This window comes from Globicephala melas, chromosome 19, assembly GCF_963455315.2.
Source record: "Globicephala melas chromosome 19, mGloMel1.2, whole genome shotgun sequence".
NCBI lineage: Eukaryota > Metazoa > Chordata > Mammalia > Artiodactyla > Delphinidae > Globicephala > Globicephala melas.
The window spans coordinates 26,123,082-26,138,896 of NC_083332.1; the positions used below are offsets into that span (position 1 = coordinate 26,123,082).

Consider the following 15,815-nt stretch of genomic DNA (forward strand, 5'->3'; position numbering starts at 1 on the left):
TGACGACTCTCCAGGAGCTGGATGAACAAATAGGAACAGCTCAAAGGCAAACTCTCTGGCCCGGCTTCAGTCCAGCCCTCAGGGAGAAATAATCCTTACATACCTGGGAACCAGGCCCCTAGATAAGTCCAGCCTTCCCTCTGCTCATTTCTATGGACAAAGTGTGATGGTCACAGATTACATTCGTAATAGGCAACTGAATTTACACTTCCAGTTTCCAGTTGCAGTGTTTATTTTTATGGTTCATTAATTAATGTGTCCTAGAATGACCATTCAGAATCACCTCCAGAAAAATAAAGTTGCTGGGGCATCCACGAGGTAATGAGTTACCACCTGAAAAGTTTCTCTGATGGTTGCAGTCACTCTTAGAAATTAAGGGTGGAGATTGTTTTGTGAACTCTCTGTCATTTGGTCAATAAATGCCATATACTGTCGTTTTTAATTAATTTCAACTTCTTTGTTAACCTTACTGGATGGTCATGTGCATTTATGAACTAGAGGCTGGGTTAATTGCCCTTCCTTCCAATGTGCTCCCAAAGCACCCCATACATCTTCCTCTCGGCCCCTGCGAGTGATAATAGCCCTGCAGAGCATCTACCTTGTGCTAGGTAAATGCTAGCGCTTTTCTTTTTTTTTTAATTCTAGGTATTACCACTAATATCCTCATTTTACAGATAAGGAAACTGGCCTAGAGAGATCACAAAGTCACCTGTGATCGCCATAACAAATTACCACAAACTTAGTGGCTTAAAACAACAGAAACATATTCTCTCACAGTTCTGATGGCCAGAAGTCTGAAACCAGTATCACTGGGCCAAACCAGGCGTCAGCAGGGCTGTGCTTTCTCCGGAGGCTCCAGGGGAAAATCATTCCTTGCCTTTTCCAGCTTCTGGTAGCAGGTGGCATTTCTTGGTTTGCGGCCAATCACTGCAGTCTCCTCCTCCACGATCACACTGCCTTACCAACTCTTCTGTGTGTGTGTCAGATCCCCTGCCTCCCTTTTATGATGATATATGTGACTGCATTTAGATCCCACCTGGATAGTACAGGATAATCTTCCCATCTCAAGGTTCTTAACTTAATCACATTTGCAAAGTCCTTTTTCACCATATAAAGTAACATTCACAGGTTCCAGGGAGGAGGAGGTGAATACCTTTTGGGGGGCCATCATCTAGCCTCTCAGCCACTCAAGGGCCTTCAAGTTTCTCTTCTCACGCGCTCATAAGGGTTCATTGGCTGAGTGGTGAATGTGTAGCACAGAGGTCAGAGCTCAAGCTTGGTGCTAGGCAAGCCCAGGTTTGAAGCCCAGCTCTACCACTTCCTGTGTGACTTTAAGCAAGTACCTTAACCATATCTAAAGCTAATATGTGGGATTGTTTTGAGGATTAAATGAGATAATGAACGTGAAATGCCTAATACAACAGTGCCTAAACATAGTTTAGTGCTTGGTGAATTTGTTAAAAGCAGGGTGTAAGCTGGAGATCTGATCCAGCCTTACAGAGGGGAGGCCAGGGAGCATCAGGTTTCTATAGATGAAGAAATGTGAAAACCTGGGTGAGGGGGACCGAGGGGGGTCATTCTGCCACAGAGCCAAGAAAGTCAGTGCTAACCAAGCATAGAACTCTCAAAACCTTTTGGTGTGGGACAACATAAGGACCTGCCAGAACTGGCCATGCAGAAGGATTTCTGCTCTTCAAAAGTGGAGAATGTGACCTTTCTCCAGGGCAGGTGTGGATCTGGGTCCCCAAAATGTGTATTTTCGTCATAGATAGTCTTATCATTGTTAGAAAGAGGATTCATTTGGAAATTAACACTCTGATGATTCTCTTGAGGTTAAACTGATTCCAGTTTCAAGACCTGTAACAAAAAAAATGAGCAATAAATCAAGAGCTTAGAGCATGGTGAATAAACAAAGAAAAAAGTCAGGAAATAGTAGGAAAAGAACAGTAGGGGAAAAAAAGAACGTTTTAAACGTGGGCATTTGTTATTAGTACGTTTGAGAGATGACACGCAAGCTGGTTTGCCTCCTTAACTCTGATCAAAATAAATGTGATCTGATTCTGTTCCATTCATTAACTGGGGTAGGATAATATGAATTTTAATAAAGAAGTTTTAGTACTGTACCTCTAAATATTATCATATATTATGATCTGTTCAACTTGCTATATTTCATTCAGTCAGTTTAATCCACTGGGATTCTTTTCAGTTTAATCCACTGGGATTCTTTACAGGTATGACAAGGATTTCTCAGTTTGAGTGGAAAGAATGCTAAGGGACAATGAAACAGGAAAGTAATAGATTTTGCCTTTCTGAAAAAGAAAAACTACAAACTACTTAGATGTCAACTGGTAGGGGAAAGAATGATAGCTCTACACCTACTGCCATGAAAAGCTATCCAAGACATATGGTCGAGTTAAAATTCACAAAACCACATATAAAACTTGATCTATCTAAATAAAAAAGACAAACAGCCTGATAACCAAACAGATACAGATATATAAATACATTAGCAATAGTCAAGTATATATATACCTAGTTATTAACAGCAGTTACTTCCTGGGAAAAGAGCAGAATTGCGTTGGGGAAAAAAGAAGGGAACAGCCAATTTCCCTGTATAGTCTACATGATTTTGTATTTGCATTTTTATAAGGAGCATGTTTTTATATGTTACTTGTACACTTTTTAAGCAATAAAAAATAATTTATTTATTTTAATGTAACCATTACATTAATTTATAGTTCTTTTGTTAGAAATATTATTTGTGGGATAATAAACAGTAAATGTGTATGTTGCTTTTTATTAATGAACCAGACATGCTCTCTCTGCCTTGACTCTTTGTACTAAAGGAACAGAAGTACACAAAGGAATAAACCCATACCTGAAGGAGAACAGAGTAAGGAGGTATTACTTGGGGATGAGATAGTTAGCATATATCTGGAAGCCAGCAAGTTAGCAACTTTCTGGAAGCCAGAAAGTTGATGGAAGAGGTTTAACAGGTAAAGGATGCCTTAGACAGCCAGCCCAGGACAAGCTATGAGGGCTGCAGAGGAGGGCTGCCAGTTAGCCTGGAGAACCGGGCAAGCTCTGAAGGTGGATCAACTGTACCCACCTGCTTTTCTCCACCACCGGCTTCCACCCTCCAGTCCCTCCCTCATACCCGGTAAGTACAGGCAGCTGGCATTTATCCTCAGGCAAAAGTAAACAAACAAGTCCCTGATAGCTCTTCTTTAAAGAAATTAAACAATTCTCCATATTGGAGAATCTAAGGTTTTTAGTCATCAACTTCATGTCTCACAGTAAAGTTCTCATTCTAGCCATCAGGTGGGCTCAGCCTAAAAATGAGTTCCCACTCACCTCCCCCACCTCATGTCCAGAGCACCCAGTCAGAATTATCACTGGAGAGATGTCACTCCAATTGCATGGACATTCTTTCTTAAATATGACCAGACAAGCAAAGATCACCAAGATATTAGCAGATCCAGCAGCTTGAAAGGGAAAGACCAAGATATATAAACATGAAAAACAAATTCTGGTGAAAACAAAAATAATCAGGGAATAGAAGAAAACTTGACTCAAAGAGATTTAAGAAAGATTTTTATGAAGAAGATGTTGATTTGAAAAAAGAATAATCAGAGAAGCGATTAGAGATTTAAAATATGATAGCAGAAATAAAATGTTCACAAATCATAACATCTCCTAGAGCATAGGATAAAAAGAGAGAAAATGTGAAAGAACAGATAAAGTCTGAAAGTCCAAGCTTCAGTAAATGGAGTCCCAGGAGAAAAGTATAGAGGAAAGGCTGGGAGTGGGAGGGGAGGGATGAGTGAACTCCAGCCATTTTCCCATCTTTGCATCACTCATTTCCCAGGGAGCTCTAATGGGATTCCCATCACGACTGAGGGGTAGTATGCTCAGGAAGGGGAGTTGAGGGTGGTCAGAAAATGGCAAATGGCTATCACTTTTTTAATGTGCCCTGATATCACCAAGGAAGCCAGGGTCATATAGCCTCTGTTCTTGTGGGAATTTGCATTTTAGGGATAGCTCATCTGAATCACTGAAAGAAACGTTAAAATCCGGGCAGGGTGAGCAGAGCCTTTCAGCTCATCACTAATGACCTGCCTTCAGGCTAACATCAGTACACCTTCTTTGGATTTGATTGTTCAGTTACTTACAATTGCACCCAATTCCCCAAGATTCAGCTCATGTTTCTCCATCTTGTTTACAAGGATATCATAACTTTTTCCAGTGTCCTGGTCTACAGAGTGAAGAAGGCACCTCTTGGATAAGTACCTGGCTAGTAAACATTCTGCCTTTTCCAGGAAAGCCCCTAATGAAGTCAGTAGACTCCCAGCAGCCATGTCTGTACTGTGGGATTCTGGTCCCTACTCAACTTGTCATGACTGACTGATCCAAGAGTAGATTTCTGATCAATTAGAAACAACTGGTTTTGCCATTCTAGAAAGTTGAAAATTGGTCTAGTAAGAGAAATTCTGGAGACAGTCTTTAGGTTTCAACCTACAGAGATGGGCCATGAATTCCCATAAATTCAAAAAGACAGGGTAGAAAAAAGCCAAAAAAAAAACAGAAAATGCCACAAGTGAGAAAGTATAAGACAAAAGTCTCAAAAGTATGGTTGTCAAGAACCAAGAACTATAATATAGGCAAAGGTAGATTAACTGGAGACTTTCAAACCTCAGATGAAGAAACGGAATCCATTAGACAGGGTTAGGGAAGCAGTCGAGGCTTAGAGTTGAAAGATGGGGGCATGGTAAGAACTCTTAGGAAAGGAAATTTTGAATTAGCATTTTGTTCAGAAAGAGGTGGTAAGGCCAATGAGGAGAGCATAATAGTCAGTATAAAAGCCAATGAAAACATAAACAAAATATTTTAATCCAAAATTTGAATACGAAAAGAAAAACTGCAACACACTTAAAGAAGATGCCAGCATCAGTCAAGAAGGTTAAGATGAGCACTTGGCTTTCTGCATTTTTTTTTTTTATTTTTTTTTTGGCTGTGTGGGTCTTCATTGCTGCGTGAGGGCTTTCTCTAGTTGCGGCGAGCAGGGGTTACTCTTCGTTGTGGTGCGCGGCCTTCTCATTGCGGTGGCTTCTCTTGTGTGGAGCACAGGCTCTAGGCACGCGGGCTCAGTATTTGTGGCTTGCGGGCTCTAGAGCACAGGCTCAGTAGTTGTGGTGCATGGGCTTAGTTGCTTCGCGGTATGTGGGATCTTCCTGGATCAGGGCTCAGACCCGTGTCCCCTGCATTGGCAGACGGATTCTTAACCATTGCGCCACCAGGGAAGCCTGGCTTTCTGCATTTCTATGTAACATTCCCAACACAGTTAAAAAAAAAACAAGTTCTGTCTACTTAAATCTCCTACTATTTTCTAGATGATGTTTATGCTGCCTTCAGCCAGTCGCAATAATATTAAGCTATTTGAAATGTATTTCCCTGTTTCTCCTCCATCCATCAAGATGTTGTATTTCTGTTACGAAGTTGGAGTCACACTGACCTGGCTTTGAATCCAGTCTCTGCCACTTCCCAAGTATGTGACCTGAGCAACTTTCTTGAATCTTTGAGCTTCGTTTTCCTGATTTGTAATTATTAAACACAATCATACATGGAAAGCATTTGGCATGGTGCCTGGGACATAGTGAGTACTCCATAAATGGTTGTTCTTTTCTATTGTTTCTGCTATTGTTCCTTTTATTTGCACTCAAACACTGGCACTACCATAAAAGACATAAACAAATGTGTTCAGATGTGTTCAACTGATTCATTTGTTACAAACATGTTTGAAATTTTTAAGTGTGCTTTATATTTCTACGGCCTCAAAATCACACTTAAAACTTTTAACCCTGAGCTCCCTGATGAAGGTCAGAAGTTAGTTACATTTATCAATATATTTAGCACCAAATTTATATAGCTCTTGGGTTGTAGCTTTTGAGTTAAAAGAGGTGCCTAGCAAACTTGTGTCAGAGCTGCCTTTGCTGGAGCAGAAGCAGATTCTCTCAATAATGACGTATGAAATTTAGAAAGTGAATTTCTCAACTGCAAGTCTAATTAGCAACCAAAGAGTAAAGGTGTTTTTGTTTGTTTTGTTTATGTTTTGTATTTCACTGAGATAAAATTTTCCAACCCAAAGAAAAGTGAAGTTTAACAGGTCTATAACTGGAGCCTTGGGAGTCTCACACACAATCACTTCCATTAGTCTAGTCAACCATTCTTTTCTGGAAGTTTGCCATGTAGAAACAAAAGGAGAACACTGAAAACAGCCCAGATACATGGGAAGCAACTTGGAATCACTGTCTGCTTCATCTATTACAAAGAAAGATCTGCCACATATGTCACACCACTGTTATAGAAACATGGCAAAATTTTCTGTGGAGCATTTTCTAGATATGTTAGATATAAAATACCAAATGAGTATCTAAACTCCCAGATCTTTGAAGAACATACAGATTTGGGCTTACAGCTCTCCCGCAAAAACCAAACAACCCAATTCAAAAATGGGCAAAGGATGTGAATAAATATACAATAGCCAGTAAGCACATGAAAAAGTGTTCAATATCACTAGTCATTAGGGAAATAAAAATCAAAACCACAATGAGATACCACTTCACACCCATTAGAATGGGTACTATTTTTTTTTTAAATGAAGGAGGAAGGAAGAGAGGAAGAAAAACAAGTGTTGGTAAGGGTGTGGAGAAATTGGCACCTTTGTGCATTGCTGGTGGGAATGTAAAATGGTGCAGCCATTATGTAAAACAGTTTGGTGATTTCTCAAAAATTAAACATAAAATTACCATATGATCCAGCAATTCCACTCCTAGGCACATACCCAAAAGAACTGAAAGTAGATACTTGTATACTAATGTTCCCAGCAGCATTATTCACAATAGCCAAAAGGTAGAAACAACCCAAGTGTCCATCAACAGATGAATAAACAAAATGTGTTATATATATACAAGGGAATATTATTCAGCCTTAAGAAGAAATAAAATTCTCATTCATGCTACAATATGAACCTTAAGTATTATTCTAAGTGAAATAAGCCAGATACTAAAGGACAAATGTATGACTCCATTTATATGAGGTACATATACTAGGCAACATAAAGACAGAAAGTAGAATAAAGATCACCAGGAGGTGGGGGGAGGAGAGAATGGGGAGTTATTGTTTGATGCGTACAAAGTCTCTTTGGGATGATGAAAGAGTTTCAGAAATAGATAGTGGTGATTGTTATACATCATTGTGAATGTACTTTATGACATTCACAAATTATACACTTAAAAATGGTTAAAATGGTAAATTTTGTTATATAGACTTTAACCACAATTTAAAAAAAACATAAATCCACCTCAACCCACATAAAACAAAAATAAGACGTCTAAAGTCCTTGGGCCATGTATAATGCCACAAAAATGTTTGATAACTACATCTGGCAAGCAGCTCAGCCCAGGAATGTGATACCATAATAGCATAATAAATACCAAAAGGCTCTGAAGCAGATTTCTCTTACTGGTTAAAACAGATGGAATTTTTTCATTAAAAAAAAAAGAAGAAAAATATTAGAGCTTTTTGATGGTTATGTTGTTAATAGATTCTGAACAAAGATTAGTTCAGAGACCAAATAGATGGCATGTGCTTTATCACACATCAGGAAAACATGTATAATCAGACTCTAAAGTGTTTTCTATTGATAGCAACTGGTTAAAACCAATATGTGGCCTTTTTGTACATTTTAAAACCTGAGAATAATTATGAGGTAAATAATAGAGGCAGAACACTCCTACTTTCAGCCAAGATGGAGTAAGGACTGGATTTACCCTACTATCAGTTTCTTTTTTTAATTTTAGTTGCGGCATGCGGTATCCTTTAGTTGAGGCATGCGGACTTCTTAGTTGTGGCATGCAGACTCTTAGTTGTGGCATGTGGACTTCTTACTTGTGGCATGCATGCAGGATCTAGTTCCCCAACCAGGGATCGAACCTGGGCCCCCTGTAATGGGAGTACGAAGTCCCACCTACTGGACCACCAGGGAAGTCCCTACCCTACTATCTGAAACAACTAAAAATCAGGACAAAGCATATGAAAGAACAGTTCTCAAGACATTAGCCATCAGGCAATAAAGGACAGTGATGCATGAGAGATGGGGAACATACAAGGTGAACCCCATGATTGTTCCAGTTTCCAGAAACCTAGAGAAACAGCAGAATGTATTAAGTAGAGACATGGAAGATATTAAAAAGTCTTAAAATGAAATTCTAGAAATAAAAACTACAACATCTGAGATGATAGATACACTGGATGGAATTAAAGGCAGGTTAAATGTTGCAGAAGAAAAGATTAGTGAACTTGAAGACAAAGCAATGGAAACTATCCAAAAAGGAATACCAAAAAAAAAAAAAAAGAGAGAGAGAGAGAGAGACTCTAAAAAAGCAAAGAAAGAAAGAAAAGATGAGAGCAATAGTGAGATATGGGACTTCAGGAGGCCTAATATGTGTATAAGCAGTCTCCAAAGGAGAGGGAAAGAAATAATGGCCAAAAAGTTTCCAAATTTGATGAAAACTGTAAATCCACATATATGAGAAGCTTAATGAACACAAAGGATAAGAAAAATCACTCCTTGTCATTCAGGTTTCAGCTAAAATGGCACCATCTCAGAGAAGCCTTCCCTTACCACCAAACCTTAAGCAGCATTATGGAATTATCTTGTCTTAAAAATTGTTTACTTTTTATTGCATATCCCTAAATCCTCCCCTCAGTGTAAGCTCCACAAGGACAGGCCTTTTTCTGCATTCTTTACTAGAACAAACACATAGGCACTGTGTTCCCAGGACCTAGCAGAGCACCTAGCATTGAGAAGGTACTCAATACATATTTTATGAGTTAATGAATAATTTTATCCATTCCTAACCTTTAGTAAAGAATTCCTGTTTCAAAATCCTTCTCAAATGATCAAAACCATTCTTTTTGCATTCCCAACATTTCCTTTTGCTCCCAGATTAATATAATGTTGCCATTGAACAATAAAGCATTTATTAGTACTAACTGTCTTTCCCTAAAAGTAGTCACCTCACCATTTCTCGAGGAATGACCTATAAGAAAACAGTGCTTCCAGGCCACATTGACTCCAGGCAAGGCTCTGGCAACACTGCTGCCAAGTTTGACATCCACCTTTCCAGAGAACATATTCTTAGTTCTCCAGTAGAACATCATTTCCATCAAAACAGCGGTTTACTGGACAGATATTATAGGCAAACATTTTACACTTTATATATATTATTTATTTAATCTATGATGAGATTACAGATAAGGCAATTGAGGCCTAGGAAGGTGAAGTAATGTACCTAGTCACATGACTAGTAAGTAGCAGAATATAAACCTAAGTCTGTTTGACTCCAAAATGTTGTTCTTTATACAACACTGAGATGAAATTTAAAGTGTTACGAAATTACAGCTAAGTATCAAACAGCACATATCTCTGTAGGAGGGATATAACTTTCAGCCTACTTTCCATCTAATAAAATGAAAAAGACAAAATTAGTAGCTCAATCACAGAGCCTCTACTATTGTCTGAGATGATGATAATCAACAACAAACACTTGTGTCAGCCAAGGTATTTTTCTCTTAAAGCTCGGAAGATTTAAAGCTAGGAAGACCTGAAGTCTTGAATAGAGGGAAATTATTTTACAAAAATTCATGTATCAAAGATATGTGACTATACAAAGAAAATGAAGTTTCTACATTCTAGAAGATTGGTTGAAGGGAAACAGAATACCTTTCATTAACTTTAAGATGTACTTTTTCATTTTTCACATTTCAGCATCTCTGAAATTCATGTGCATCTTACAATCAATAGTGTCTGACCATCACCCAGGCAGCAGTTTATGATGTGGCTATCAAGTTACATGAGTGAATTCAGCCATAGCCATTCATATTATCATTGTTTCTATGTCTAAATAAGTCCAAAATAACTTTTTAAAAAGTTGTTCAAAATATATTTTTCCTTTTTTATGGAGATATAACTGACATATAACGTTGTACAGTTTAAGTTGTAAAATGTGTTGGTTTGATTCATTTACATATTGCCATAGGGTTACTACAGTAGTGCTAGCTAACACCTTTATCATGGCACATATTTATAATTTCTTTTTTTATAGTGAGAATAGTTAAGATTTAGTCTCTTAGCAATTTTGAAGTTTGTAATACAGTATTGTCGACTATAATCCCTATGTTGTGCATCAGATTTCCAGATCTTATTTATCCACTAGTTGTAAGTTGGTACCCTTATACAGCATCTTCTCAGTGCCCCCACCCCCAGCCCCTGGTGACCACCATCCTAATCTCTGTCAAAATAAGTTTTTTTTAACTTCATGCTGTTTTACCTTTATTGGGGTTTGTTTTCTAATAATAAGAACAATTTATATAATTTGTGAAAAAAAAAACACTTCAGAATATACAGTAAAGTGCAAAGAAGGAAACTGAGATAACACTGTTGATAGGTAATATTTTCCACAATTTTTGCACAGGTGCGTATATATGTGTGTATATATATATGTATATATATATATACACATATATATGTGTGTGTACACATAAAACTGGAAAACACATACATACATACACACTGTAATATTACATCTATATCAATTAACTAATCTATACTTTTCACAATATGATACTATCAGATGCAGGTTTGCATTATGCATTTCTAACCTGGCAACAAGTTGTGAACATTCTCTGCATCAGTAAATGGCTTTCCCCAGCGTGGTTTCTAACAATGACAGATTCACTCAACATGTGCTGCATCCCATTTAAGCAATTCCCGGTTATTGGGCATGTATAGGTTGTTCCGTTTCTCTGTCCCTGGCAATGTTGAGAAGGGGCATACCTGATGGTCCCATGGTGTCGGATAAGGAAGTGGGGGAGTTGGAACCCTCCTTGCCCATCTGGTCTTGTCTTCTATGTCTGAGGTGGGTGGTCATGTAGCCCAATTTGCCCTGGTAGAGTAATGTCTGATCAGGGTATGAATGAGGAATGCACAGAAGAGGACACTGCCCACTGCTGTCACCATGATGAGAAATACCAGCAAGGATCCTGAGATAGTGAAACCTTTGCTAAAAGCAGTCCTGTGCCAGGGCACCTGGAGTTGGACTTCCTGATATCTGTATCTGCCCATCTGGTCCCAGATCAGATTCAGGAAGGTAATTTTTTCTCTGAGAAGTTCAGGAGGAAGTGGATCCACTGGTACTTGAATCCACAGTGGAAGTGGATCCACTGGTACTTGAATTCTGGTCTGAAATAGGAGATACACTCCATCTCCACCTGGGAGCCCATCTCAGCAGGCAGGATGCCATTGAAGTTACGGCGCTTACTCCTGATCAGCACACTGGAGGGACCATAGGTCAATGTCGGAAAGATTACTTCACTTCTCTCAATAATCTGTGGGAGGATTTCTATCCCACACTGAAGTGGTGAGTTGCAGCTACTGATCCTTTGGATGATGAGTGTCTTGTTGTCTGGGGAGACTGTCATGTGGTCATAGCTGGACACCTGTGTGTAACTCACATACCACTTGACATTGGTGGCACTGGTATGGCAGACAGCAGCCACGGAATCCATGTTTTCTGCCCACGGAGCTAATGTTGACTGAGATGCCTGGGATTTCCAACTCTCGAATCTCAGGCCAGCCAGTTGCTCTCTGGGTCCCGTTGCTGGCTTCTACCCACACAGTGTAGCTCCCTGTATCACTTAATTGAGAGCCCCTGATCAGCAGTCACCTGTCATGTACATTCTTTCCCGGCTGTTGAACATGGGCCCATGCCACAAGGACCAGCTCCCCCCAGAGGCTGCATCTATGTCTGGAAAGGTCCATGAGCTGCGTACGTCCTCCTGGTGGAGGGGTCTCTCTAGGGACCAGGAAGCCTCTTATGCCCCTTCACAGACCTGCATCAAAATAACTTTTAAATAAGTATAAAATTAAAATTCTAAAGGTTGCTTATTTCTTTCTTAGTATTACATAAAATAAGGGTGTGGCTCACAGTTGATGATGTCTTAGATTTAATGAAGTTCAATATTTCATTTGGGAAGACACTTTTATTGGCCTTTTGGTTATGAACAGGTTGGCACCCCTATCCCTTCAGGCCCCCATCCCCAATATGGGAGGCACAGCTCAACAAAACCACAGGAATTTTCCATTCTTCAACATACATTCAGGCAGCCAAAGGATTGGGGCTCCTGAGAAAGAAAGGTGATGGGACAAAGAGAAAGGGCTCTGTAGGCAAAGGCTTGATGTCAATGAAGAAACAAGCAAGTGCAAGTTTTAAAGCTGAAGTAGTCAGCAGTAGTAGCAACAGCATAATCACACTATCTCTAAGCACCTAAACAAGTCAGGCACCAAGTGCTTTACATTAACTCATTTAATCCTGTAACAACTATATGAATTAGGTACAATTTTTATGTCCACCTCAGAAGTTCAGAAAGGCTAAGTAACTTGTTCAAGGTCACATGGCCAATAAGAATGACCTTAGTTAATTCCCTAGTCAGTTCCATGCAGTAGTGATGTCTAGAAAGCTTTACAGACCAAGATATATGTGGAGGGCATATTACAGCCAAGTGAAGGGTCTATCAGGTGAACACTCACTGTCAACTGCAAAAAATGTGGAGAGTTGAGTTAGGGACAATCCAGGAGCTTATGTCCCTAGCATAAGATTTAGAGAAGACTTAGAAAATTGTGGGTTACATAAGGAGTACAGTCAATTGATAGAGATAATGCCCAAACAAATGGGATTATCACTAGGGTGGAAGGCTGAATGGAAGTGAAGATATTCAAGCAAGGACCTTACCCCTCTAAGGATCTGATAGATTCTTCTCATTAGGATTCAAGCCTGTCCCAATCATCATACTGTTGTCTTAGGGAGATGAGAAAGAAGGATAAAACTTATATGGAAATAAAAAAGTCCCTGAATGTCCAAATAAGTGCTGAGAAAGAACAAAGCAGGGGTCATCACATTTCCTGATTTTAAGCTATACTATAAAGCTATAGTAATCAAAACAGTATGGTACTGGCAAACGCCAGTGAGCCTATAATTGGCCCCAGCCCTTGCTACCTGCTTTGGCCCCCTCTGCCACTACATAGGCACCTGCAGCTGGCCCCTGCAGCCAAGTATGTGCACACCACTGGCTCCATCCACCACCACTGCCTGCCCTGCTACCAGTCTTGGAGGTGCCACTTAGGAGCCCAAAAGATCTTGAAGCCACAGAATTCCTGCAGTGCTTGCCAAGGACCACACAGTTGTCAATACTGTGGACCCCAATGTCCTGGAGCCAAAGAGACATCATATACCATTGGACCCAGTGCCACCATGCACCTTTCCACATGGCACTCTGCATCACTAGATCAGGGTCACAGAATAACCAGTATGGGTCCCTATCAGCAGGTAGAAGGCTTCCCTTAACAAAATCAGTCAGTAAAGTCTGGAGGACGTGACTGCTTCTTCAAATGTGCAGATACCTATACAACACTACAGGGGTCATGGAGAATCAGGGGAAACATGTCTCCATCAAAAGAATACAGTAAAATTCCAGTATCTGACTGCAAAGAAATGGAAATCCAAGAATTGCCTGACAAAGAATTCAAAATAATTCTTCTATGAATACTCAGAGAGCTACAAGAGAACACAGATGAAAAATTTAATGCTATCAGGAAAACAATACAAGAACAAAATGAGAACCTCAAAAAAGAGATAGAAAACATAAAAAAAGAACGAAACAGAAAATCTGGAGCTGTAGAATACAATGACTGAAATAAAGAATTGAATAGAAAGCTTCAAGAGCAGACTTGAACAAGCAGAAGAGCGAATTGGTGATCCAGAGGACAGATTGATTGAAATTTTACAAACAGAAGAGCAAAAAGAGAAAAGAATGAAAAGGAGTGTAGAAAGCCTACAGAAGTTATGGGACACCATCAAAAGAAATAATGTGTACTAGGGGAGAAAGGAATAGAAAGCTTATTTCAATAAATAATGGCTGAGAAATTCTGAAATATGGGGAGAGATTAGGCCATCAAAGTTCATGAAGCAAATATGTCACCTCAAACTCTCAATCCAAAACGTTTTTCTCTAAGACACATAGTAATAAAAGTGTCTAGGACTTCCCTGATGGTGCAGTGGTTAAGAATCCACCTGCCAATGCAGGGGACACGGGTGTGAGCCCTGGTCCGGGAAGATCCTACATGCTGCAGAGCAACTAAGCCCATGTGCCGCAACTACTGAGCCTGCCCTCTAAAGCCTGTGAGCCACAACTACTGAGCCCATGTGCCACAACTAATGAAGCCCACGTTCCTAGAACCCTGCTCTGCAAGGAGAAGCCACTGCAATGAGAAGCCCATACACCACAATGAAGAGTAGCCCCCACTCGCTGCAACTAGAGAAAGCCTGCGCACAGCAATGAAGACCCAACACAGCCAAAAATTAATTAATTAATTACGTTTTTTTTAAGTGTCTAAAAACAAAGGCAAAGAGATAATTTTAAAAGAAGCAAGAGAGGGCTTCCCCGGCAGTCCAGCGGTTAAGACTTCCACTCCAGGGGGCACGGATTTGATCCCTGGTCAGGGAACTAAGACCTCGCATGCTGCACATCATGGCCAAAAAAAAAGAGAAGCAAGAGAAAAAAAAATCTCTCATACAAAGGAACCCCCATAAGGCTATCAGTGGATGTCTCAGCAGAGACATTACAGCCCAGGAGAAAATGAGCTAATATATTCAAAGTGCTAAAAGAAATAAACTACCAAACATTGTGGACTAGGAGGACGTGGAATTCGCGTCTCTGCACAACTAGGGCACCTACCAGGCACTGGTGGAGGACCACAGACACCTAAGGGGATGGGAGGAATCCCCAGCGACCAGGTAGGTTGTGGGGTGGGGAGTGACGGGGGAGGAGAAGTGGAGGGGGAACAGGACCAGTGCCCCTGAGGGGCGGCTGGGGGAGAGGAAGGGATCACACGCCCAGAGGGGGAAAGGGGGGCACCATTGGAAGGTCAGAGGATCAGAAGGGAGCATAGCCAACGTTTCCCCTGTGCAGTTGGGCCCTGGGGAGCCTGCTGAGATCCCGGGCCTGATCCTCTGCCAACCAAGGTCCCCTCCAACAGCATGGGTTCTGAGGGAGTGGGAGGGAGGGAAGGGGGAGCAAAAGTAAAGGCCAGACGGACAGGACTGGCACCCCTGGGGGGCGGCGGGTGGAGAGTAGAAGTTCCCACACATGGTGGGACCCACCCACACTTCAGCAGCAAGGGGAGATCCTTGGGAGAGTGGAGGAACGGAAGGGAGCATGGCCAACACTTTCCCTGCTGACTTGGGCACCAGGGAGCCTCTTGGTCTCCTGGGCTTAATACTGTGCCTTCAGAGGCTCCCTCCAGCATTGCAGACCCTAAGCCCTGCCCCTACACCCCCACTCAGAGCCCTACTTCTACAAGCGACACTCAGAGACCACCTCTGAGACCCGCTCCAACCACACTGGGCCTAAACCTCGCCCACAAACGCTCACTCACAGCTTACCTCCAAACTCTGGAGCTCCACTCTCCAAGGCCCCCCTCAGAACTGCCTTTCCCCTGTCACCAGGTCCTAAGCCTAGGTCCCACCCCACTCTTGAATGTCGCCCCGCCTAGGCCCCGCCCCCAAGGCCTTTTCCAGCTGCATGGGTCTTGAGCCTAGTCCCCACGCCCACCCTAAACCCCACCTCGCCTAAGCTCCGCCCCCCACAGCCAAGGCCTTTTCTGGCATTTTTTTTGCTTTCTTCTTTTAGGTTGTGGT

General features: G+C 41.1%; 1 protein-coding gene across 1 annotated transcript; it reads right to left on the reverse strand.

Moving 5' to 3' along the window:
* Positions 1-10,835: 10,835 nt before the first annotated feature.
* Positions 10,836-13,344, reverse strand: CEACAM18 (CEA cell adhesion molecule 18). The gene is given in 6 exon segments (XM_060288294.1): positions 10,836-11,137; positions 11,140-11,220; positions 11,223-11,637; positions 11,639-11,784; positions 11,787-11,867; positions 13,116-13,344. Coding segments are annotated over 6 exon segments (1,254 nt in total).
* Between the last annotated feature and the right edge of the window lie 2,471 nt (positions 13,345-15,815).